Raw genomic sequence first — 23,746 nt, 5'->3', positions numbered from 1 at the left:
CCTTGCCTCATGGCTCATATTCCTGCAGTATACCTAGATGCAAAACCTGACCCATACAACCTCCTGTCACCACCTACTCCAGGGATGTCTGTAAAAACAGCCATGTGATCTACAAACTAAGCTGCAACCATTGTACCATTTCTGCATGGGCATGACAACAAACAAAGCTGTCTGTCCACAAGACTCGCCACCATCAAACTGTGCCTAAGAGGCAACTGGATCACCCACTTGCTGAACACGCTGCCCAACACAATAAGCTTCACTTAAATGACTGCTTCACAGCCTGTAGCATCTGCATTCTTCCTACCAACACCAGCTTTTCTAAACTGCACAGGGTGGGAACCCTCACTACACTATATCCTTCGGTCCCATAACCCCCATGATCTCAAACTTTGCTAGCCACTGCCCTACACCTACTTATCCCCTACCCTGCTCCCACTTCAGCAGTACACACAACTTGTATCCCACCATCACACCTACTAGTCTCTTCTCCTTCTCTTCTCTCCTCCTCTCTCTCCCTTTCCCCTCCCCCTACCAACTGTCCCCTCACCCCTTCCTACCCAACCCACACTCCAGCACAGCCTCCTGACTCTGCAAGTAGGAGCCCTCCCTGTCCCCACCACTTCCCTGCCCACTCCCATAGGCAGCACAGCAGTGCTTATTGGAAAGTAATCAACAACTTAATAATTAGAGGTGCCAGTTACAGATTATCTGAATGATTGGAGGTATTACACTCTGCTATGAGAGAAACTTGAGAATCAGATGCATCAAACCAGTTGCTCAGTATGGTGTGTGACACATGCCACAGCAATATGCACTCCTGGAAATGGAAAAAAGAACACATTGACACCGGTGTGTCAGACGCACCATACTTGCTCCGGACACTGCGAGAGGGCTGTACAAGCAATGATCACACGCACGGCACAGCGGACACACCAGGAACCGCGGTGTTGGCCGTCGAATGGCGCTAGCTGCGCAAAATTTGTGCACCACCGCCGTCAGTGTCAGCCAATTTGCCGTGGCATACGGAGCTCCATCGCAGTCTTTAACACTGGTAGCGTGCCGCGACTGCGTGGACGTGAACCGTATGTGCAGTTGACGGACTTTGAGCGAGGGCGTATAGTGGGCATGCGGGAGGCCGGGTGGGCGTACTGCCGAAATGCTCAACACGTGGGGCGTGAGGTCTCCACAGTACATCGATGTTGTCGCCAGTGGTCGGAGGAAGGTGCACGTGCCTGTCGACCTGGGACCGGACCGCAGCGACGCACGGATGCACGCCAAGACCGTAGGATACTACGCAGTGCCGTAGGGGACCGCACCGCCACTTCCCAGCAAATTAGAGACACTGTTGCTCCTGGGGTATCGGCGAGGACCATTCGCAACCGTCTCCATGAAGCTGGGCTACGGTCCCACACACCGTTAGGCCGTCTTCCGCTCACGCCCCAACATCGTGCAGCCCGCCTCCAGTGGTGTCGCGACAGGCGTGAATGGAGGGACGAATGGAGACGTGTCGTCTTCAGCGATGAGAGTCGCTTCAGCCTTGGTGCCAATGATGGTCGTATGCGTGTTTGGCGCCATGCAGGTGAGCGCCACAATCAGGACTGCATACGACCGAGGCACACAGGGCCAACACCCGGCATCATGGTGTGGGGAGCGATCTCCTACACTGGCCGTACACCTCTGGTGATCGTCGAGGGGACACTGAATAGTGGACGGTACATCCAAACCGTCATCGAACCCATCGTTCTACCATTCCTAGACCGGCAAGGGAACTTGCTGTTCCAACAGGATAATGCACGTCCGCATGTATCCCGTACCACCCAACGTGCTCTAGAAGGTGTAAGTCAACTACCCTGGCCAGCAAGATCTCCGGATCTGTCCCCCATTGAGCATGTTTGGGACTGGATGAAGCGTCATCTCACGCGGTCTGCACGTCCAGCACGAACGCTGGTCCAACTGAGGCGCCAGGTGGAAATGGCATGGCAAGCCATTCCACAGGACTACATCGAGCATCTCTACGATCGTCTCCATGGGAGAATAGCAGCCTGCATTGCTGCGAAAGTTGGATATACACTGTACTAGTGCCGACATTGTGCATGCTCTGTTGCCTGTGTCTATGTGCCTGTGGTTCTGTCAGTGTGATCATGTGATGTATCTGACCCCAGGAATGTGTCAATAAAGTTTCCCCTTCCTGGGACAATGAATTCACGGTGTTCTTATTTCAATTTCCAGGAGTGTAGAAGGCATTGTGATGAGACTATCCCACAACCACTCTCTCTAACAACCTTGTCGTCAAGGGGATTAAAACTTTAATCTTCTTTACTTCCTTCTTAAATACCACAAACAGTATGTATTTTGTTATTGCTGATGCTACAATTCTGTACAAGAAAATTCTTCTACCCTGTAGTCTTGTTGTCATAGAATTTATTTTTCCCAACATCCTCTTGGAGCTCAGAACAATTGCCCCATTTATAATTCTTTTGGTTAACTACGTTCTGGCATTAATTATTCCTCCTTGAAGACAAGAATTAGAAATTTGCAGAACTACCATAGGCTCCTTTCTGCACCAATCTGTTCATATAACAGGGGAAACTCTACTATCTGGTTTCCATCTTAACATGTTGTCTGGTTCACATTCATTGGTAACATTCTCAAGATATGCAACCATTGTAAATACAGCCTTTGTTCTTGCCTCCAGAACTGCAGTGTCCACTCCTGTGTCAACTCATTGCTACATGTGAGCTCCCCTCTAGGATATTCCATAAAATAACACTGAAGAAAAAACTTCAACCAACCACAGTTTTTGAATGAATGATTTATTTCACTTTAACTAGTTTTGGGCCTGAGTCCATCATCAGACATCAATAATGGTTTCTTGTACAAATACCACACCTTTGTTCTTTGTTGTGTGTGCAGTTGTACTGTTGTTCTTCACGTCCAGGTACTTTGGAATCTCGTTTCCTGCTAGATCCATGTTGCTAGAGTGGAACTGCAGACAGTAATTTTGTTGCCGACACTGCGGAGATTACACTGGAAGCTGTTGATAAGGTTGATTGTGCTGCAAAAGTTTCACTTTGAAGCCCTTACAAATCCCATTCTCTTCCCGTGTGATTTCTTCCTCTGAAGGAAAACATTCACGGCCATCGATTTGCTTCGGACAAAGAGGTGCATGCCAGGATACTATCATGGTTTCATAGACAATCACAAACATTTTTCTAAGAAGGCTTTAACCAACTTGCCTCATTGTGGGATGTATGTTTTAACAGTTATGGTGATCACTTTTGAAATAATAAACAGTTTACTTACTTTTTTTCCATCTGTCTCCTTTTCATTTGACTGGCCCTCAAAACTGTAGTCTGTACTAAAGTAGCTAAACGTGTGGATAGCAACATGGGTGATTTAAGTGCAGTAGTATCAGCCTCATTGAGTGATAATGGGTGATGTTTAGAGGCCATAGAGTCTGGGCCAGATGTACTGGCAAGCACGTGTGCCGGTAGTTTTCGTGTGAAGCAGAGTGGAACTGCAGACAGTAATTTTGTTGCCAATACTGCAAAGATTGCACTGGAAGCTGTTAATGAGGTTGATTGTGTTGCAAATGTCATAAGTAATGAAGGGTACACATGCCTTTATTTCCAAAGCATGACTGAGCAAGGTGGCGCAGTGGTTAGCACACTGGACTTGCATTCGGAAGGACAATGGTTCAAACCCTTGTCTGGCCATCCTGATTTAGGTTTTTCATGATTTCTTTAAATCACCTCAGGCAAATGCCGAGATGGTTCCTTTTAAAGGGAATGGCTGACTTCCTTCCCTGTCCTGCCCTAATCCAATGGGACCAATGACCTCACCGTTTGGTCCCCTCCGCTGAATCAACCAAACCCCCAACCAACCAAAGCATATAGATTCATCACTCCTGGGGTGTCGCTGCCTCCTCAAAGCAAAAACTAAGTAGGAGAAGGAGGAGGAAATATGTCTGTAAGAGAAATGTTTAGGCTAACATGGTATAACCCTGAAATCAGTCATTAATTTCATTTGATACCGCATATGAACATTCTTTTGCTAATAATCATTGGTACTGAGTCAAATGCTTTACCACAAATCAGAAAATACTGCATCCCCCAATGCCTTAATTCATTGATTTCAGGATGTCATGTCAGAAAAGCACAAGTTTGGTTTTGCAAGACAGATTGATGTCAGTGATATTGGAGAAAACAGAAGGAATATCAAAGTTTAATGGCCCACAGTGATAAGGGACAGTAGTTTTGTCAGTCACTTGTGGTACCTTCTGGCCCATGTGTGTGACCTGTTTTCTTCCAACAGCTGATTAAAGTTTTTGTTCAAAGGATTTATGTTTATTATAGTTAGATTATGAGCTAATTCAAATGCAAGTTCTGTGTAGAATGTGACAGAAATTCCATTGGCCCCTAGAACCTCATTCAGTTTTAGCAATTTCAACAGTTTCTCAGTGCAGCTGATACTAATATCTGTGTCATTCATCTTTGCAATAGTGAAAGAATTAGACTGTGGCAGTACTCCTTTACCTTCATTTGAAACTGGGGTTCAGCACTTCTGCTTTTGCATTGTTAATATCATCTTTATTACTTTGGTCATCTGTGAGTGCCTAAACACTAATTTTAGTGCCACTAAGAACCAATGCAAATGACCAGACTTTATTTGAGTTTTGTGGAAGTCCTTCCATAAGATTCTGCAACAATATTTGTTGAAGGTTACATGTTCTTCTCAGCGTCTTTCTATTGATAGTGCTATACTCCGTTTTACAAACATTATGCAGTAGTCACTGTTTTTTTTTTTTTTTTTTTTTTTTTTTTTTTTTTTTTTTTTTTAAGTTTCTTTTCAGTGAGGGCAGTTTCCTCCTATCATGTTCTGCTAGCCACATAGCAAACCAATGCTTGGCCAACTGTTCTTCTCAACTTGAGCCACAATTTCTCTACATGATCCTCTCCAGATTTAAAAGTTCCAGCTTTTTCCTTGAAACAGTACAATACTCCTCTTTGCCTATTTTACTGAACATGCAAATCTTCCTGTTTGTTTTGTTGCCCTCAGTACTGTAACAGCATCAACTGTGCTGGGTAGTTTGGACCCTATCTGAGGGTGGGGATCAGGTGTAGACCTTGTCAGGGCAGCCAGTTGATCCTCTTCCCCTATGTGTTGATGGGCTTGTTTACATGTACACAATTTAGGAGTTATGAATGACTATCAATATATCAGATGAGGGCCATCCTAAGCATAATCCTTCCCATCTCTCCCAAAATGGTATTTTGCTGCTCACCCAATCTGCAAAATATTCTAGTCCATATTACACCACACCTACTTACAATCCCTTGACACATTGGCCACATCCCTGCAGAACACAAGGTACAAGACTAGGCCTATGCGCCCACCCATCACATTCCTTTCACATCACAGATCTGTCTTGCCTTATACAAGGCAGGGCCACAAATAAGACCAGTCATACTATATAGCAGCTCTTCTGTAACTTTTAGACAGCCTTTTATGTAATCATGACAATCAGTCAACTGTCTGCCCAAATGCATGCCCACTGCGGATATGTGACCCACTGTGGATACGTGATCAAGTGTGTTGTTGACCACCCAATGGTTGAAGAGGCTACAGAGCCCAATGTATTCATTGTCAATGGCTTTCGCACAACCCACTGTACCTGGATATCCCCTGCCCAGTATAGCTTCTCTGAATCATATAAACGGGAACTGTGCTTATAACACATTCTCCAATCTGTCCCCAGTCTCCATTACCCCTGCCCCACACCCTCCTATGTCCTTGTCTCTATGCCCCCCCCCCTCCTCCCACTTAGCTCATCAATCTATACTCACTATATCCTCTCCGCAGGTCCCTCTTTGTCTGTTCTATCTACTCTTCGCCACACGCCCTTCCAGGTCATTGCATGCTACATGCAAATCCCTATGCCTGTGCAGTGTAAGTTTGCCATTGTCACAATCCTATCCCATTCCACTGTTGCCTCTATCTCCCAGCCCTCATCCACCTTCACCTCCACCACTCCCTCCTTCACCCCACCTCCATTCACTTCTCATCCACTCCACTTGACAGAACCACTCACCTCAGTCATGCTGCATTGGTGGGAGAATGTAATTGGTCTGGACAATGTAGTCATGCACTTAAACGAGTTTGTGTGAGTGTATGTGTATTTTGTATTAGTTACCTATGAAGAAGCACTTTGTCCAAAGGCTCACCAACTTTTTCAGTCTTCTTTATACGCAGGTTGACTGTTCAATGCTTCAGCTATATAGTGGATCGTTACTGTTCTAATTAGAAACACAAGGAAACACATGTCCATAAAGGAGATACAATTTATTGGGTTACAGAATGACATCAATAAGAATACAATGAAGTAGTTTACACATGTTGAACACATTTAACAACTGGAGCCCGAAGGCCTGTGCATGCCGTTATAAATACAGTATCCAAGTCAGGTGTCACTGGTGTAGTGCTGTGCACACATGGTGAATCTGTTGTTGGTGGTCAGTGATAGGGCTGCCCCTGGAAGTCTCCTCAGGTAGTTGCAGGTGTGCCATTTGAATGTCAGTGCACATTACACTTACCACAGTGCCCCAACTTGGAAAGACCAGGTGTTGTCATCTATGAGCTGTGACTGAAGAGATGTCCACATTATCTGTGGCGGTGCTGAGGGCAGCAGCCAAAGATCTGAGAAGTTCCCGATCAAATCAAATCTGTGAATATGGATGAAAGTGAGTGACATGAGGACACTGCTGCACCCCGGGGAGGGAGCCATCTTGATGTCAGAGTCCACAAGGAGGACCACCCTATATGGGCATTGGTAGATTGGAGAGGAGAGGCTCTGGTATCAGAGACCTGGCTTCTGTCCCCACTGACACGGTTCCTGCTCAGTGTGGTGAGGGGCACTGGCACCAACACTGCTGCAGAAAGCAAACCTCCTCCAGTGCTGAAGAAGCCCTGACCATTGGGATAGGTGCACAAGGCCAGGCATGCTCAATTGCCGAAGTGGTCAGGGCTAATGAAGAATGAGGAGTGCTTCCTGTGCCCATCATGGGATGCAATTGGTTCTGGTGGCATGTCATGAGTCAATCTTTGGTGTGAACCATGAGGATTCAGTTACTGTGCTGGTTGTGGATGATAGCCACAACCCAGTGAGGGTACTGTCCAAACACCAAGGCCTGGGCATCCAGGTGCAGATGTTGACAAAATCAGTTATGCTGTGGAACACCTGCCCAGCAGTAAGAGATTGAGCAGCATTTGGCCTGACAGCCATGAAGGAGCTTGTCAGGACTTTTGGTCCCAATTGGTATCATTCTGTAAGAGGATAAAAAAATACGAGAGCCTCCCTGGCTGGGAAATGTTCTACGTACTTGCTCATCTACATCTTAAATGTTTGGACTAGGCATTCTTCCACCTCTGCATCTAGTTGAAAACAAAATAATTCCTCCTGGTGCAGTGAGAGGTCAGGACCCATGTGGAACCAGGGCAGAGCATCCGTTTCTGCATGTTGCAATGTTGTACTAAAATGGATCTCATAATTGTACTGGGACAAGAACAGAGCCCAGTGCTGAAGATGATGAGCAGCTTTGTCTGGAAAGGACAAAAATGGGCTAAACTGTGAATTCCAGAGTTATGGGTGAGAATTAAATGAACTTTTGCACCACACAGGAACACATTAACATTTTTAGGGTGTAGGTCATAGCAAGAGCTTCTTTTTCCAACTGAGAATAATGTTGCTGAGTTGAGGTGAGTGTATTCAACACAAAGGCAATAGGCTGTACAGAGCCATCTGAATGGCGATGGATGAGGACCACCCCCAACCCATACTGGGATGTATCCGTGGCCAGGAGCAGATGCTTACCAGAATGAAATGTTGCAAGACATGGTTCAGGGTGAAGACTATCCTTAAACTACATAAAAGCATGCTGACAGGCTGCAGACCAAACAAAAGGAGCACTTTTCTGAAGCGACAAATGCAAGAGGTGAATAATACTAGCCATTCTGGGAATAAATTTGTGATAATATGCCACTTTTCTGAGCAACGTCTTAAGTTCCTACGGATTGGAAGGATGGGGCAATGCTGTAGTGGCGGTGACATATTGTCCCATGGGCCACATGCTCTGTTGGAAAATTTCAAGACCAAAATAAACAATGGAAGGCTGGAAAAAGTTAGACTTAGCAAGATTATTCTTGAGGCCCATAGTTTGTAGAACAGTAAACAAAAAACAGAGGTTAGGTAGGTGATCCTCTGTCATGGCACCTGTCATAATGATATCATAAAGATAGTTATGCATGGAGGGACAACTGTCGTAACTTGTTCTAAAAAATGAAGACAGATGGTAGGTGCGCTAGTGATCCCAAACATTTCCCATTGATACTGATAGAGGCTTAAATGAATATTAACCACAAGAAACTTTTTCAAGGCCTTGTTCAAAGAAATCTGAAGGTAGACTTCAGCCAAGTCGAATTTTAAAAACAATTGGTCCCCAGCCAACTTTGTGAGCAACTACTCCAGTCGAGGCAGGGAGTAGGTGTCTATGACTGCCTGTCCATTAATAACAACTTTGAAGTCACCCCAGGGCTGCAGCTGACTGAATGTCTTCTTTATTACCGCTAAGGGCATGGCTCACTCACTTCAGGAAATCAGTCTTATCACTCCCAGTGATGTTAAGCGATCTGGGTCCATCTTTACCTGATCACCTAAAGTTACCGACAAAAGCCACACACCCAAAAAAATGAGAGTTGTCAGAGCGTTTGAGGGCAATGTATTTTGTGAAATTGTTTGCACCACCTGACTCTGGGTCAAATAGATACAAAAGTCAGAACACAAGGAATCCAATTCATGATAAGGCATGGGGTCTGACACCAGATACACCACATCAGCAACAGATAAACCAAAAGTTGTAAAGGTATCTAACCCAAGCAAATATTTAGTACTTGCATCATTAATCACCAAGTATGTAATGGAGTGGACAACTGACTTGTAAACTGGCTGTGAATTGGTCAAGAACAGAAAACTGCTCTTTGTTACAGCTTACAAACTGACACTCAAAGAGCACGAGCAGTGGGGACCCTAGCCTGATGTACATCTATGAGTTGAGTAGACATACAGCGGCCCCTGTGTCGACTTGTAGGACACATTTCAATGGAAAGTTTGTTGTGGGCTACAGCAAATGTGGCATTTAAACATCGACATACCCCTACTATGTGACCTTTCCCCCCCCCCCCCCCCCCCGACCTCCCCCCCTCTCTCTCCATCTCTCTCTCTCTCTCTCTCTCTCTCTCTCTCTCTCTCTCTCTCTCTCTCTCTCTCTCTCCTCTCCCTCTCTCCCCTCCCCCCTTGAGGCCCACTACTTGGGGCAGGGTGCCTGTTAATGCTGCACAAAACAACAACACTGTCAACAATGGTGACATCATTCCAAGCCTCTAATTAGTAATTCAGAGCGTGGGAGGCCTTGAACAGTTGTGCAGCATCAAAACCTCTTTTAATACATGTTCTGCAAACTGAAGGGCACATTGATGCACCTCCTTTTCTGGGGCCATAGAAATGATGGCCTCTCTGACCATGGCGTGTGCATAGGACTCCAAACTGACACTTATCACTGAGGCCAAGAAGCTTGGTCACCCTAACTTGGAACAATTGCTGCAGCTGCTTGTGACACTAGTAGAATTCAGCACATGCCTTGACCACATGTGTATGCTTGTGGTGACAGGAGGGTAGCAAACCTCACAGATTGTCAAAAGAAAGTGATGCTGGTTTTCCGTAGGAACATTGGTACAATGAGTGATACTTGTGATTGAGTATTCAAAATAAGTAAAAAGCCTTACAGACCTTTGTGTCAGACACACGGAATGCTATGAAATGTTGGTAAAGCCAAATGAGCTAGCCTGAATAATGCAGCCAACATTTGTTCCAACATAGCCATATGCACCTGAAGTTGATGCAAAAGAGACTGGAGTAAAGCCTTCATGTAAGAGCCAAACAGCAGAAAAAACACAGAATCCAAATCACACAAAAACTTAACCCTCAATGTTGCCACTTGTGTTATAAATAGGAACACAAGGAGACAAATGACTGTAAAAGAGATAGACAAATGACTGTAAAAGAGATATAATAGCATACAATGACAGTATTTACTTATGTGGAAAATATTTAACATCTGAGGGCCTTGGATGCCCAAACATGTTCTTAAAAAGATGCTATCCACATCAGGTTTCTCTGACTGCAGACATGCTGTTCTAATGTCAGCACATGCACTACATTTGCCACAGTGGCCTGATTTATATATGGTGTGGTTGGTGAGTGTAGTTAACAGCACATTGCTACAGTTACCTTTACTCCTTCCATTATTTTTATAAGAACAGATTGTAAAACACACACATAAACAAATGTGTTGCATCACCCCAATAGTTCATGCAGATATGTTGCTATTGTGACAGCTCCTGTGCCTATCAGAAGGCCCAAGGAATACCAGCAGATGGTATGCATAGCTGCAGTGACCAGCTAATCTAGTGACCATTTTATATATTTATTTTTCAATTTTAAGTTTTAGTATATTTCTTCTTCTCATGTTAATGTGTGTTTCAGTGACTAATTGTAACAGTATATACAAGAAAGGATGTGTGTATAAGTACTTAATACCCAGTCATAAATCATAAAATTATCTGTGCTAGTTTAATTATAGGGTGTAAGTAAGCACCTTAATTTCTGTATTATTGTTTGAATAAAATCTGATCCATTTCTGACTGATATTATCCGTGAAATACACATTTCCACATATTCCCAAGCAAATGATTCGAGGATTGAATGAAAAGTAATGCTTCATTAATTGGGTTTGAATGGGAACGTTTTAATAAATCAAATGCACAAATAATCTTTAGAACATTATCTTTAATTACCAATATTCACCTCTCCACATAATCACGAGCCACTTGGAGACATTGCTGCCAACAATGAACAAGTTTTATGAAGCCATCACGGAAGAAGTCAACACTGTGTTTCCGCACCATAGTCTCACAGTTCTCTCCACGCCTTCGTCAGAAGCATAATGATGACCCCACAGATCATCTTTCATTACTGGGAACAGATAAAAGTCAGGCGGTGTTAAATCTGGACTGTATGGAGGATGCTGTACAGTGGTGCCCTTTCATTTCAGTAATCAGCATCCAGGCTACCCATTGTGCACAGATCTTCCAATAGCCAAGCAAAGCAATAATGTGACCCACACATTCTTGTGAAATGCCAATTGTGCTTGCAAATTCTCTCTGAGTTGATGACGATCATCTTGAATCAATCTGTCAACATTTTGCTTGGTATCACAGGACGTCCAACTCTTCGATTGTCACACAGGTCAGATGTTCCCGCCTCAACACCTTTAAACTTACTCACCCAACAACGTGCAGTACTCACATCAACACAATCACCATAAACTGCTTTCATTCTCTGATGAAACTCCTTTGGGGTGACACCTTCTGCTATCAAAAATTCAATGACTGCATGTTGCTTAAATCGCATCGACCAACCATCTGCACAGGGTTCTATACTCAACACTGTAACAAGACAAATGTTCAGTGCTAAGGCTTTCTGCCTACTGGAGTTGTAGAGAAGAGGCTACGGAACAACCCAGTACCTGCCGCATACCAATGCTGCCAACTGTTGAAGAGTTACAAAGGTGGAGGCATTACTATTCAGTCAACCCTCATACAAGTAGTTCATTTTACCTTAAATGTCTAAGTTCAAAACCAGCTAGTTTTATAACTAAATATACTCCACATTTCCGTGAGTTCCTAAAGTAATAACAACATTCTCTTTTCATTTCAAAACTTGTTTATTTGTTTAACAGTATTGATCTTTTTTGTTTAACAGTGATGAATCTCCAGAATTGGTGAGTCGCCAGTGTATGCTGAATACTCTGTCCGGTGAAAGACAAACTTCTCTTCTTGCATTCTCATTAATCTTCACATATGAAATGGAACCCAGTACACAGTAAACTACAGCTGTTACAGACTATGTAAAGTTGTAGTGAAACCCTTCATTGCTACAAATGCATAACATACTGAAACAAATGATTCTGTATATTAAATGGGAACATTTCATAAAATCTGCTTTTTGCAAGTGAAGTGTCATACTGTGTAGATCAGTGTTATGTAATGCTCATAATTATGTAATAAATGATACATATAGAGTGTAACAAATAAACTTCGACTTCCTGGAATTGCAAAAAATATACAACAGAACTGGATCCCGTGTGTGTAGTAATCAAACTATAACCTTTCATCAAGACTTTTTTCTACATTATCATAATGTTGTTGTTATGTGTGTCATTGTGAAGCAGTTAAATTTCCTGTTGTTAGGAGAGCATCACAAGCCCTCCTCATGTAAACTCTCCAGCTACCACAGCAACTTCACAAATGAAACAGGCTGCACCATCTCCAGTCCAAGAAGCATCAGTGACACCAGCTATCACCAACACTCAGGCGCCACAGCATCCATTCTGCATCACTGAGGGCCGTTTTATAGACCATTCAAATTGCAGGAGGTAAGACTTGTCACAGTTGTGACTACATTATATTAACCAAACAAAGAACAACCCTCATCAGTAAATTAGCAACAGATTTACAAAAAGATATCAATAGCCGGATTTGAATTATGACTAGTTAACTGTGCATTTAACACATCCAGAATGTTTATTTCTGGTGCTTTGTGTGTTCTGAATAAATATTTTATTTTTCATGGATTTTATGGTTTAAAAAATAGACACCATTACTGAAACTATTTTAGGCGTAGTCTTCCATCATAGTTTTTTAAAAATGTCAATAATTTTATCCGGTGTTGAACATCTTCAAATATTCTACATATAATTACACAGAATAGATGTTAATCACTGAACAAAATTAATTATCTGGACTTTTAAAATAATTGTGTCAAATACTGTCAACAAAATAGTTTGAATATTCTTAGAATCACTGGTAACTGCTGGCAACAGTGTTGCAATCAGAAAAACACAGCTATAAATACTGGGAAAAATATTAGTCCAGTTATGTTTTTGAACACTTTGAGACTTCTAGATATATACCTGGCAGGAAATGAGATCCCTAATGCATTGGTTTAAATTCAATTTGCAAATTTACTTGCAAGCAAAGAACCAAACAGAGGAAACATTACAAAAAGGTGGCCATACATTTCAAAGTAGACTTGCAGCAGATACTTTCATGAATCAGTGTATAGAGAAGAGCACAGCTAGCAAGACACTGAATAAAAGGTCCTGGACGCTAACAAGTGTCAGAGTTTGCAGTACATGTAACACAATTTAAACACTTCGCAGTGTTTTCTAAATTCCACCAACACGCGATCTAGTGTTCATTCCTAATATTTACTTGCTTACTATTTTAGTGTCCCAATGTGGTCACCTATAATTGCAACAAGTCCATACTAGCACTATGCTGAACCTTATTATCACAAATGGCTCATTGATCTCCCAGTCTTACCGACACAGACCTCCGCTCTTCAGCAACAATAATCTGCAAACCATATTCACTCCAACAATGACAGCAACAAAAAACCACTCTTCTTGCCTACTCCAGAGCTTGGTCGCATGGTCAGCTGCTGCAGTCAAGTCTGTTATTTTCCCTGGCCCACTTTCTCAGATATACACTTTACACTGTTTGGTATAGATTATGAAACATCAGTTAACATATTCTTAAAGCTACATTTATTTAAATCTTATCCAATAACTAAATGTCTACACTTTATACTTTTAATTTATTATTTTATTTTTGTTCAGAAAGGAAATTACATTAGCTAGTCAAATACATGTCTGTATTCTACTGTGGCACCGTGAGACTCAAAGCACATTCCTTAATTGTTTTTTATGAACATAATAAATCATATTTACATAAATTATTACATCATAGTCCCTACTGCAAGATCAACATGCTGAAGCTAAATAATAGTGTTTGTGTGCAGAATTCTGTTGTATCACAGCTTAATTCAAAATTATAAATAATTTAACAATTTGTTTTTGCGCATATTGCACAACAAGCTTGCTTATCATATAACCGATGTCAACCCTATTTGTTGGTGTGTCATATGTGTTAATAAGAAGCCTTCTAACAGTTACTATGTGTTATAAATAAATAAACATTTAAACTTTAATGACTTCTAAATCAGAGTCGTATAAATATGGTAATAATTTTATCAAACAATGGAAACTCCAGGTTGTGATGTGAACAATGTAAGGAAAAGATAGAGTACTACCATAAAGATGATACATTAAGTTGTAGACAGGCAGAATTGAAAGACACTTACACATTGGTTTTTGACGATAGTGTTCATCAGAAAAAGAAAGAGAAACACACATCATTCATTAACAACACCAAGTACATCTCACACACACATGACCTCAAATCTAGCAGCTCGGATCAGAATGCAACTGTCACATGTAGTGGAAGCAACAATCTTGAGGGGGCAGGGAAGGTAAAGGATAGCATTGTATGGGTGGGGCTTCCAACAATTCCAGAAATGTCCTTTCATTTTCTGTGCTTCAACTGTAGGCAGTTTTCGCTATTTTAGTGGATATGCCATACTTTTAATGTAATTCAATTTCCATTCCACCTTGGCATTCACATCCTTTGTTGCCAGGTGTGTTAGCTTTGGGTTTTCCCTAGTGCCATGCTCTGTCCACAGACAAGCCAGACCTCAGCTGCTTTACTCACACTGCAGCTCTGTCCAGCCTTCTCAATTCACCTAGCCTCTACAGATACAACAAAAAACCAGCTCTCCACTGCTTGCCTCCATATAGCACTCAACAGACGGCTGAATTTGTGACTTACTCCCATTTTGTGTCAATTTTGCCCATCACATTTGAGACAAAGTAGTACCAAGAATACACTCCTCAGTTAAAATTCCAAATGATTACTTATTAATTGGCCCACAAAGGTGTGTGCTAATATTGTTGTTGTGTATTAGCCTATTAGCCAGCTTGTCCGTCACCTTATATCTAACTCAGTTTATACACGCTTTTGTTTCTTACTCTAGATTTATATGATGTCATAACACTTACATCACACAAGGGAAAACTGACTTTGGTTGACACTATTCACTGCTAGTTAATATGTGTTAATTCCAGTCCTCATTGCCTTTAGTCTGCATAAGGCCCTTTTTTTTGGGGGTGTGTGTGTGTGTGGGGGGGGGGGGGGGGTGGCCTTAGCCTTTTGACTGGTTTGATATAGCCCACCACAAATTCCTCCCTTGTGCTGACCTCTTTATGTCAGAGTAGCACTTGCAACCTATGTACTCAATTATTTGCTCTGTCTTTCTCTATAGTTTTGCCCTCTACAGCTCCCTCTATTATCATGTAAGCCATTCCCTGATGTCTTAACAGATTTCCTATCATCCTGTCCCTTCTCTTTGTCAGTGTTTTCCGCACATTCCTTTCCTCTCCGATTCTGTGCTGAACCTCCTCATTCCTTATCTTTTCAGTCCACCTAATTTTCAGCATTCACCTGTAGTACCACATCTCAAATGCTTCAATTATCTTCTGTTCTGGTTTTCCCATAGTCCATGTTTCACTACCATACAATGCTATGCTTTAGATGTATATTCTCAGAAATTTCATCCTCAAATTAAGGCCTATGTTTGATACAATTAGACTTCTCTTGACCAGAAACGCCCTTTTTGTCATGGCCAGTCTGCTTTTGATGTCCTCCTTGCTCTGTCTGTCATTAGTTATTTTGCTGCCTAGGTAGCAGAATTCTTTAACTTCATCTGCCTTATGACCATCCATCCTGATGCTAAATTTCTCACTGTTCTCATTTCTCCTACTTCTCATTACTTTAGTCTTTCTTTGATTTACTCTTAACCCATATTCTGTACTCATTAAATTGTTCATTCCATTCAGCATATCATGTAATTCTTCTTCACCTGCACTCAGGATAGCAATGTCATCAGCGAATCCTATCACTGATATCCTTTCACTTTGAATTTTAATTCCACTCTGGAAGCTTTCTTTTATTTCCATCATTGCTCCTTCAATGTATGATTGAACAGTAGGGGGGGGGGGGGGGGGGGGGAGGAGACTACATCCCTGTCTTAACACCATTTTTAATCTGAGCGGTTCATTCTTGGCCATCCACTCCTTTTATTACTTCTTGGCTCTAGTACAAATTGTATATTACCCATCTCTCCCTATAGCTCACCCCTATTTTTCTCAGAATTTTGAACATCTTGCACCATTTTACATTGTTGAACCCTTTTTTCAGGTTGACATACCCTATGAACGTGTCTTGATTTTTCTTTAATCTTGCTTCCATTATCAACCATGACATCAGAATTGCCTTTCTGGTGCCTTTACCTTTTCTAAAGCCGAACTGATCATCATCTATCACATACACAATTTTCTTTTCCATTCTTCTGCATATTATTCTTGTCAGCAACCTGGATGCGTGAGCTGTTAAGCTCATTGTGCAATAATTCTGGCACTTGTCAGCTCTTGCAGTCTTCGGAATTGTATAGATGATATTTTTCCAAAAGTCATATGGTATATCCCAGACTCATACATTCTACACACCAACATCAATAGTTGTTTTGTTCCCAATTCTCCCAATGATTTTAGAAATTCTGATGGAATATTATATATACCTTCTGTTTTAGTTGATCTTAAGTCTTCCAAAGTGCTCTTAAATTCTGATTCTAATACTGGATCACCTATCTCTTCTAAATCGACTCCTATTTCTTCTTCTATCGCATCTGACAAATCTCCCCCTCATAGAGGCCTTCAATGTACTCTTTCCACCTATCCTCTCTCTCCTCTGCATTTAACAGTGGAATTCCTGTTGCACTGTTAATGTTACCCCTCTCACTTTTTTGTGTCACCGAAGGTTGTTTTGACTTTCCTGTATGCTGAGTCAGTACTTCCAAAAATCATTTCTTTTTCTATTTCCTCACATTTTTCAGGCAGCCATTTCATCTTAGCTTCTCTGCACTTTCCATTTATTTCCTTCCTCTGCGACTTGTATTTCTGTATTTCTAATATTCCTTGAACACTTTTGTACTTCCTCCTTTCATCAATCAACTGAAGTATTTCTTCTGTTACCCAAGGTTTCTTTGTGGTTAACTTCTTTGTACCTATGTTTTCCTTTCCAACTTCTGTGATTGCCCTTTTTAAAGTTATCCATTCCTCTTCAACAGTACTGCCTACTTAGCTGTTCCTTACTGCTGTATCTAAAGCCTTAGAGAATTTCAAGCATGTCTCCTCATCCCCTAGCACTTCTGTATCCCACTTTCATGTGTACTGATGCTTCCTGACTAATCTCTTGAACTTCAGCCTACTCTTCATCACTACTACAGTGTGATCTGAGTCTATACCTGCTCCTGGGTACACCTTACAGTCCAGTATCTGATTTCAGAATATCTGCCTGACCATGATGTAATCTAACTGGAATCTTCCCATATCACCTGATCTTTTCCAATTATATCTCCTCTTCTTGTGATTCTTAAACAGAGTATTCGCTATTACTAGCTGAAATTTATTGGGCCTACTGAACTCTATTAGTCTTTCTCGTCTCTCATTCCTTGCCCCAAGCCCATATTCTCCTGTATCCCCTATAACTGCATTCCAGTCCCCCATGACTATTAGATTTTCATCTCCCTTTATGTACTGTATTACCCTTTCAGTATCCTCATGTACTTTCTATATCTCTTTATCTTCAGTTTGCGATGTTGGCATGTATACCTGAACTGTTATTGTCGGTGTTGGTTTGCTATTAATTCTGACAAGAACAACTCTGTCACTGAACTGTTGACTGTAACACACCATCTGGCCTTTCTTTGTATTCATAACAAATCCCACAACTGTTATACCATTTTCTGCTGCTGTTGATATTAACGTATACTCATCTGACAGAAATCCTTGTCTTCTTTCCATTTAACTTCACTGATCCTTACTACATCTAGACTGAGCCTTTGCATTTCCCTCTTCAGATTTTCTAGCTTCCCCACCACTTTCAAGCTTCTGACAGTCCACACCCCAACTCGTAGAATGTCACCCTTTCATTGATTGTTTAATCTTTTTCTCATGGCCACCTCCCCCTTGGCAGTCTCCTCCCACAGATCTAAATGCGGGGACTATTCCAAAATCTTTTGCCAATGGAGAGATCATCACGACACTGTTTCAATTACAGGCCACATGGCCTGTGGATACACATTATTTGTCTTTAATTCAGTGGTTTCTATTGCCGTCTGCATCCTCATACCATTGATCATTGCTGATTCATTTGCCCTTAGGGGCAGTTTCCCAACCTAAAGACAAGACAGTGCCCTGAACTCTGTCCACTCCTCCATCCTCTTTGACAAGGCCATTCTCAGAATGACGGTGACTTCTTATACCAGACGTCTTTGGCTGCCAAATGCTGATTATTAATCAAAATAAGCAGTGGCGGGTTTCAAAACCTGGTATGACGATGTTTTGATTACTAATCAAAGACGCTACCCTTCCCCCCCCCCCCCCCCCCCCCCCCCACCTCTTCAGCACTTTGTTCCTCCTATTTATTGGCAGTTTTAAATTTTAATTCATCCCATTCTTCAGGCAACAAAGCCTTGTGTAACTCTGCATATGATTATTTAAATCACAATCAGCCTCCTCCTGTCCTTATCAACTACAATTGACATCATTCAGACTTGCATGCTCACCATTTAAGAAAGCATAGGTTTCAGTTTTATCCTCAGGGAAAACTATAGCAGTTTCCATATCATTGCACATCTCCATTTCCATAATTATCACCTGCAACCACAGGCTCATCAACATTATCACCAAATAATTCAAACAATGAATAATCCTTTCTCTACTTTTTGCATAATTCTCCCTGCAATTCAATGGAGACATTACCTCTTTCCTTTCTTCATCACACCCATTATTACTGTGAACATTGGCCCTTGTTTCTATACCCACTTCTGTTTCCCCTTTTGATGAAACTACAACATCTGTCTCTGATATGTCAATGAATTTTGTTCCACTTAAACCAATATTGTCCTCTGATTCTGTTGCTCTCTTAAATAATCTCATCATTGCTAAAATTGCATTGTTCATTACTGGTATTGACCTATGTACCATTTTCTCTTTTTATCTCTATTTCTGTAATTATTAAATCCTCCCCAAAACTTTGATTACTTAAGACAACATTCATATGACACTTCCCAACTTCTTTATTTTCCTTGCTAATTTTATTCCTGATCCCATCATGTCCTTGTCTGGTGCTGTCCATGTCATAATTACTGTTCCCCATGCAGACATTAAGTTTTTGACTGCCTATCCTGTCCATTTGCATCTGTCAATTCGCCTATTCTCATACCTGCCCTATCACTCCTCTGATCAAAACTGTTCCTTCTCCCTCCAAAATTTCTGTTATCCTTTTGTGGTCTGCTTCTCCAATCTCTATCCTGATTATTTTGACCATTTATATGCTCTCTACACCTGTTATTGTGATTAATTACTGTCATTAATTACTGTACTCCTTTTTAATATTTACCCTTTCACAATACCTTCCATTCATTCTCCCTCTGTTCCATATATCTAGATCTATAACATAAAGCCCTGTCATCTTCTCCACAAAATTTAGAAATTCCTCTGCTGACTTTGTTGCACTATGAATCAAATCCCATTGCAAGTGCTCTGTTAACCTTTTCTTTAGTATTGAAATTTCTGTTAGCATACCCAGTGGTCTGTCCAAACAATGTAATTTATTCAGTTCTCTAACAAACAAACCTCTCTCGTACTCTCCTTTCCACTCTTATAACTAAGTCCATTTAAAAAATCATTCTGCTATCTTAGTTGTTTTGACTGACACCAGTATTTATTCAAGAACAAAGTTTCAAAGATCACAAACCTTATCTGCATTTTGGCTGCCCATGTTTAAGCACCCCCTTCCAACGGTATCTTAACAAATTTTATTCCTGCCACATCACTCTTTCCTGTCACAAAGTCATCTCTGGATGCAGCCAAAAAGCCAAGCCAACTGCATGGTATTTACTTTCCCCACTAGTTTTCACCAATATCCATGTCCCATAGTACATCTCAACACATTCCCATTCCCTGCTGCTGCAAAGATAATTGTTTCCCTCAATAAATTCATTTCCCCATCTAGTTCCCTTTTATTATTGCAGATTCTCTTATGAAAGTCAGAAATTCCCACTTTGATTAATTTAATTTCTGCCTCTGTCTGTCTTTCAAGTAATGTGCAGTTTTGTACCTCCACCTGAATTTGACCCGGAAGGCTACTTTGCACAGCTTCTGTTTTTTTCTCATAACACTATTTCCACCCCTCTACTCTATTAGAGTGTTCTGGAACCCTTTTAACATTATTTTCTACTTCTGCAAATTTATTTTCCAGCTGATCAATTTATTACACACAGCACTGATTATATTTCCCAGTTCCTTACTATTCTTGCCAATTTCAGATTTTTATCTCTTCAAATTTATCATCACAACCAGATTTTATTTCACCAACTGGTTTCTCACTTACTGTCTTTATGAATTAATTCAGTTTACTTTCTCACACCCATCCCTCTTAATACTTTAATATCCTAATGCAGTTTAAGGGGATATCAAAGTGGCACGGTAATGACCACGGTTCTCTCTTCTAATCATCAATACTTTTATTACAAACCAAACATACAGGTCAAAGACTAGGTGGGAACTGAGGTCCCAGAAGTAGACAAAACAAAGATCAGCTCGAATACATGATACACATATGATGTTCTGGTCTATCGATCTGTGGACGCCAGATAGTTCCCCCCTGCAGTATGGAGTACGTACCCAAAGGGAGGGGGTGGGGGGGGGGGTTGGCGAGAGTTTAAGTGGGTTACAGTTCCTACATCTCTAATGGCGTGGGCCATATGGGAGGAGAGCATGGAGCAAATCCTGGAATCCTGATGCTGAAGTCTTGAAGCGACGTCGGCGGTTGTAGTCGTCGGCTGGTGCGGGAGCACTGGTGTGGAAGGGTGTCGTCGGCAGGGAACCTAATGATCACCTTTCCACTTGGCCTAACTTAAGCACGTAGGTTGCCACATGTAGGACTTCGAGAGATTTTGAAATGTTTCACTACACGTTGTGACACACCACCTAACAAGTCACACGAATCGTCACACGCAAGCAGCACTAATGCGGTATCACCACTAACAGCGATAGATAACCCACAAATGTCATTAGGATAAACGTGGGTAGAAAGCTCGTAAGTGGCACCTGCTAATGGAGAAGTATGCTGAGCCGGTGGGGTGGGGAAACCGAGCATGGTGAGGGCAGTGTGCTGTGTGTAGAGGGGTGAGTGTCAGACGGTGAGGTCTGAGTGGGTGTAGCAGGAACCTGCGGGCTCTACTGGTTAGAAGAGCGGCACGGTATGCTGTTGCATGAAGATGGAACTGTTATATTAGAGCCCTGGGAGTTGGGACCTCTACTATGGGAGCTGGGAGGTGGAAAACCCCGGAATGAGTGTGAGCTCATTGATGGGGCTGGTGTAGTTTACTCGGATCATGAGCAGAGGAAGAAGGCCGAGGGTGGCCAGAGAGCGTGGTCTCTTTGACAGTAGGTGAGGTAGGGGGAAACTCGATGTGAGCAGGTTTAACCCTGTTGAGGGAGACAGTAGTTACTGAGCCCTTAATTACGATGTCCATTGTGCTATTGGTTTGTTTGACAACTCTGTATGCGCCTGTGTAAGGGGGCTGTAATGGGGCTTTTACAGTGTCGTCAGGAACACAAATTCGCAAGTGTTGAGCACCTTGTGAACATATGTGTGCGACAGAGTGTGGCTGGAAGGGGGCAGGGGGTTGGAGCTTGTTACAGTGTAACCTCACCTGTTCTACTAAGGACGGCAGTTACGAGGGTTTGGCAACTGGAGTAGGAGCAACAAGTTTGCCTGGCAGTGTAAGGGACTGGCTGTAGATGAACTCGGCCACTGAGCCTTTAAGGTCTTTCTTGAAATTGGTCTGTAAACCGAGTAAGACGAATGGCAGGGCTTCCATCTAAAGGAGGCCGTGCCAACCTAGGGCCGTCTTAAGCGTGCTATGCCAATATTTCACGAGGCTGTTGCTTTGGTGTTGGTATGCTGTTGAATGAATTTTCTTTCTACATTGTTCAGAAAACAAGGCAGACTCAAATTGATGGCCTTGGTCGGTCGTCAAGTAAACAGGGCAGCCAAAGCATGAAATCCAAGTGTCTATGAAGGATCGTGCCACTGATTCGGATGTAATATTGGGTAGTGGGGCAGCTTCCACACAATGAGAGGTTCTGTCTATAATAGATAGCACGTATATGTAACCCTCAGAGGGGGGATGTGAACGTGCTGGAAGCCACTGGGAGGAGCGGTCATGCTGCTTAGTGGGGGCAATGTGTGCCGCGAAACTTTATTTTGTTGGCATGGAATGCAGGCACGGGCCCAGGGTTGGCAGTCACGACGCATGTCGCACCAGATGAAGTGCTCTGAATTAAGTCTGGTAGAGGTTCTCACACCTGGATGAGCTAGGTTGTGTAATTTGTCGAACACTTGTTTCTGTAGAGCTTTGGATATGAAGTGTATCAGTTGATTTGTCACACCAAACCTCACCTGTGACACAGGGAAAGGTGGATCACACAGGTTTGAGTGATGAGCTGTGGTCGGAAATATGGTCCATAATGTCCGTGTTGGCAGACTGCAGCTGAGGCAAGTTAGAGAGGTCTATCAGAGTTGTGAGAGCGCCAACACGAGACAAAAAATCTGTGACCACATTATCTGCACCCTTGATGTATCGTATGTCAGAGGTAAATTGCAATATAAAGTCCAAATGACGGAAGCGTCTTGGTGGGGGGGTCAGTCGGGGGGGTCTTTAGAGCAGCAACCAAAGGTTTATGGGCGGTTAAAATGCAGAAGTCACTGCCCTCAACCTCAGCACGAAAGTGTTTCACAGCCTCATAAACTGCCAAGAGCTTCCTATCAAAGGCTGAGTACTTTTATGGAGCGCGGTTGAGCTTCTTAGAAAAGAACTGCAAAGGAGAGGTAGTATCTCCGATGGTTTGGCATCCACGGTAATAAAAAATGTAGCATTTGGATGTGGGTGGGCAACAGTCACTGGATTTGCTTCAGTTTGTCAAAAGCTTTTCTCATGTCAGGGGTCCAGGGAACCGGGCGGTTACCAGTGTATTTTTGCCAGCAAGGGCGTCTGTTAGGGGAGCCTGAAACTCAGCTGCAGCAGGCAAGTGCTTCCTATGATAGTTAACTGTTCTGATGAATCTGCGCAAGTCCTTAAACGAGTGAGGGCATGGCAAATCCAAAACAGGTTTGATTTTACCCTCTGGAGGAGTGAGGCCTTAGCTGACACGATGTAGCCTAAGAATCTCCATGAGCCACTTATTGGTCCATGACAAGAGCTTGGAGGAGGGGTTATTACACTTCCTAGCTAAGTGGACCTGTTTAGCAGTACTATTGACACTCGACGAAGCACATGGGATGTGTTCCTGTGTGGGGTGGTAGTACACTGTATTCTTGATGAGGTCAGGCCACAGTTTGTGGTGTCGTAGAAAGTCGATGCCCAAAATGGGATCATTGATGTCAGCCACCAGGAAGGACCACTTCAGGTTGCACTCAGGCGAGAGGGACTCTGCATATGAAGTAGAACCTAAGTGCGACAAACTAGATGAGTTTACAGCACGTAGGACAGTTTTGTGTAGTCAGACCTTTTCGGTAGTAAGACGAGATGGAAGTAGGGAAA

At 42.4% G+C, this 23,746-nt stretch overlaps 1 protein-coding gene across 4 annotated transcripts in view; it reads left to right on the top strand.

Annotated features, from left to right (window-relative positions):
• Positions 1–23,746, top strand: part of LOC126336923 (uncharacterized) — a 191,808-nt gene that overhangs the window by 150,999 nt on the left and 17,063 nt on the right. For 2 of the 4 annotated variants that reach the window (XM_050001076.1, XM_050001077.1), the window contains exon 8: positions 12,367–12,551. In XM_050001076.1, coding sequence (XP_049857033.1) covers positions 12,367–12,551 — 185 coding nt within the window. Of the gene's footprint in view, positions 1–11,878; positions 12,255–12,366; positions 12,552–23,746 lie in introns of those variants that run through there. The other 2 variants (XM_050001078.1, XM_050001079.1) reach the window with 1 other exon arrangement.

Source organism: Schistocerca gregaria, chromosome 2 (assembly GCF_023897955.1).
Source record: "Schistocerca gregaria isolate iqSchGreg1 chromosome 2, iqSchGreg1.2, whole genome shotgun sequence".
Classification (NCBI taxonomy): domain Eukaryota; kingdom Metazoa; phylum Arthropoda; class Insecta; order Orthoptera; family Acrididae; genus Schistocerca; species Schistocerca gregaria.
This window is presented reverse-complemented; position numbering and strand designations above follow the sequence as displayed.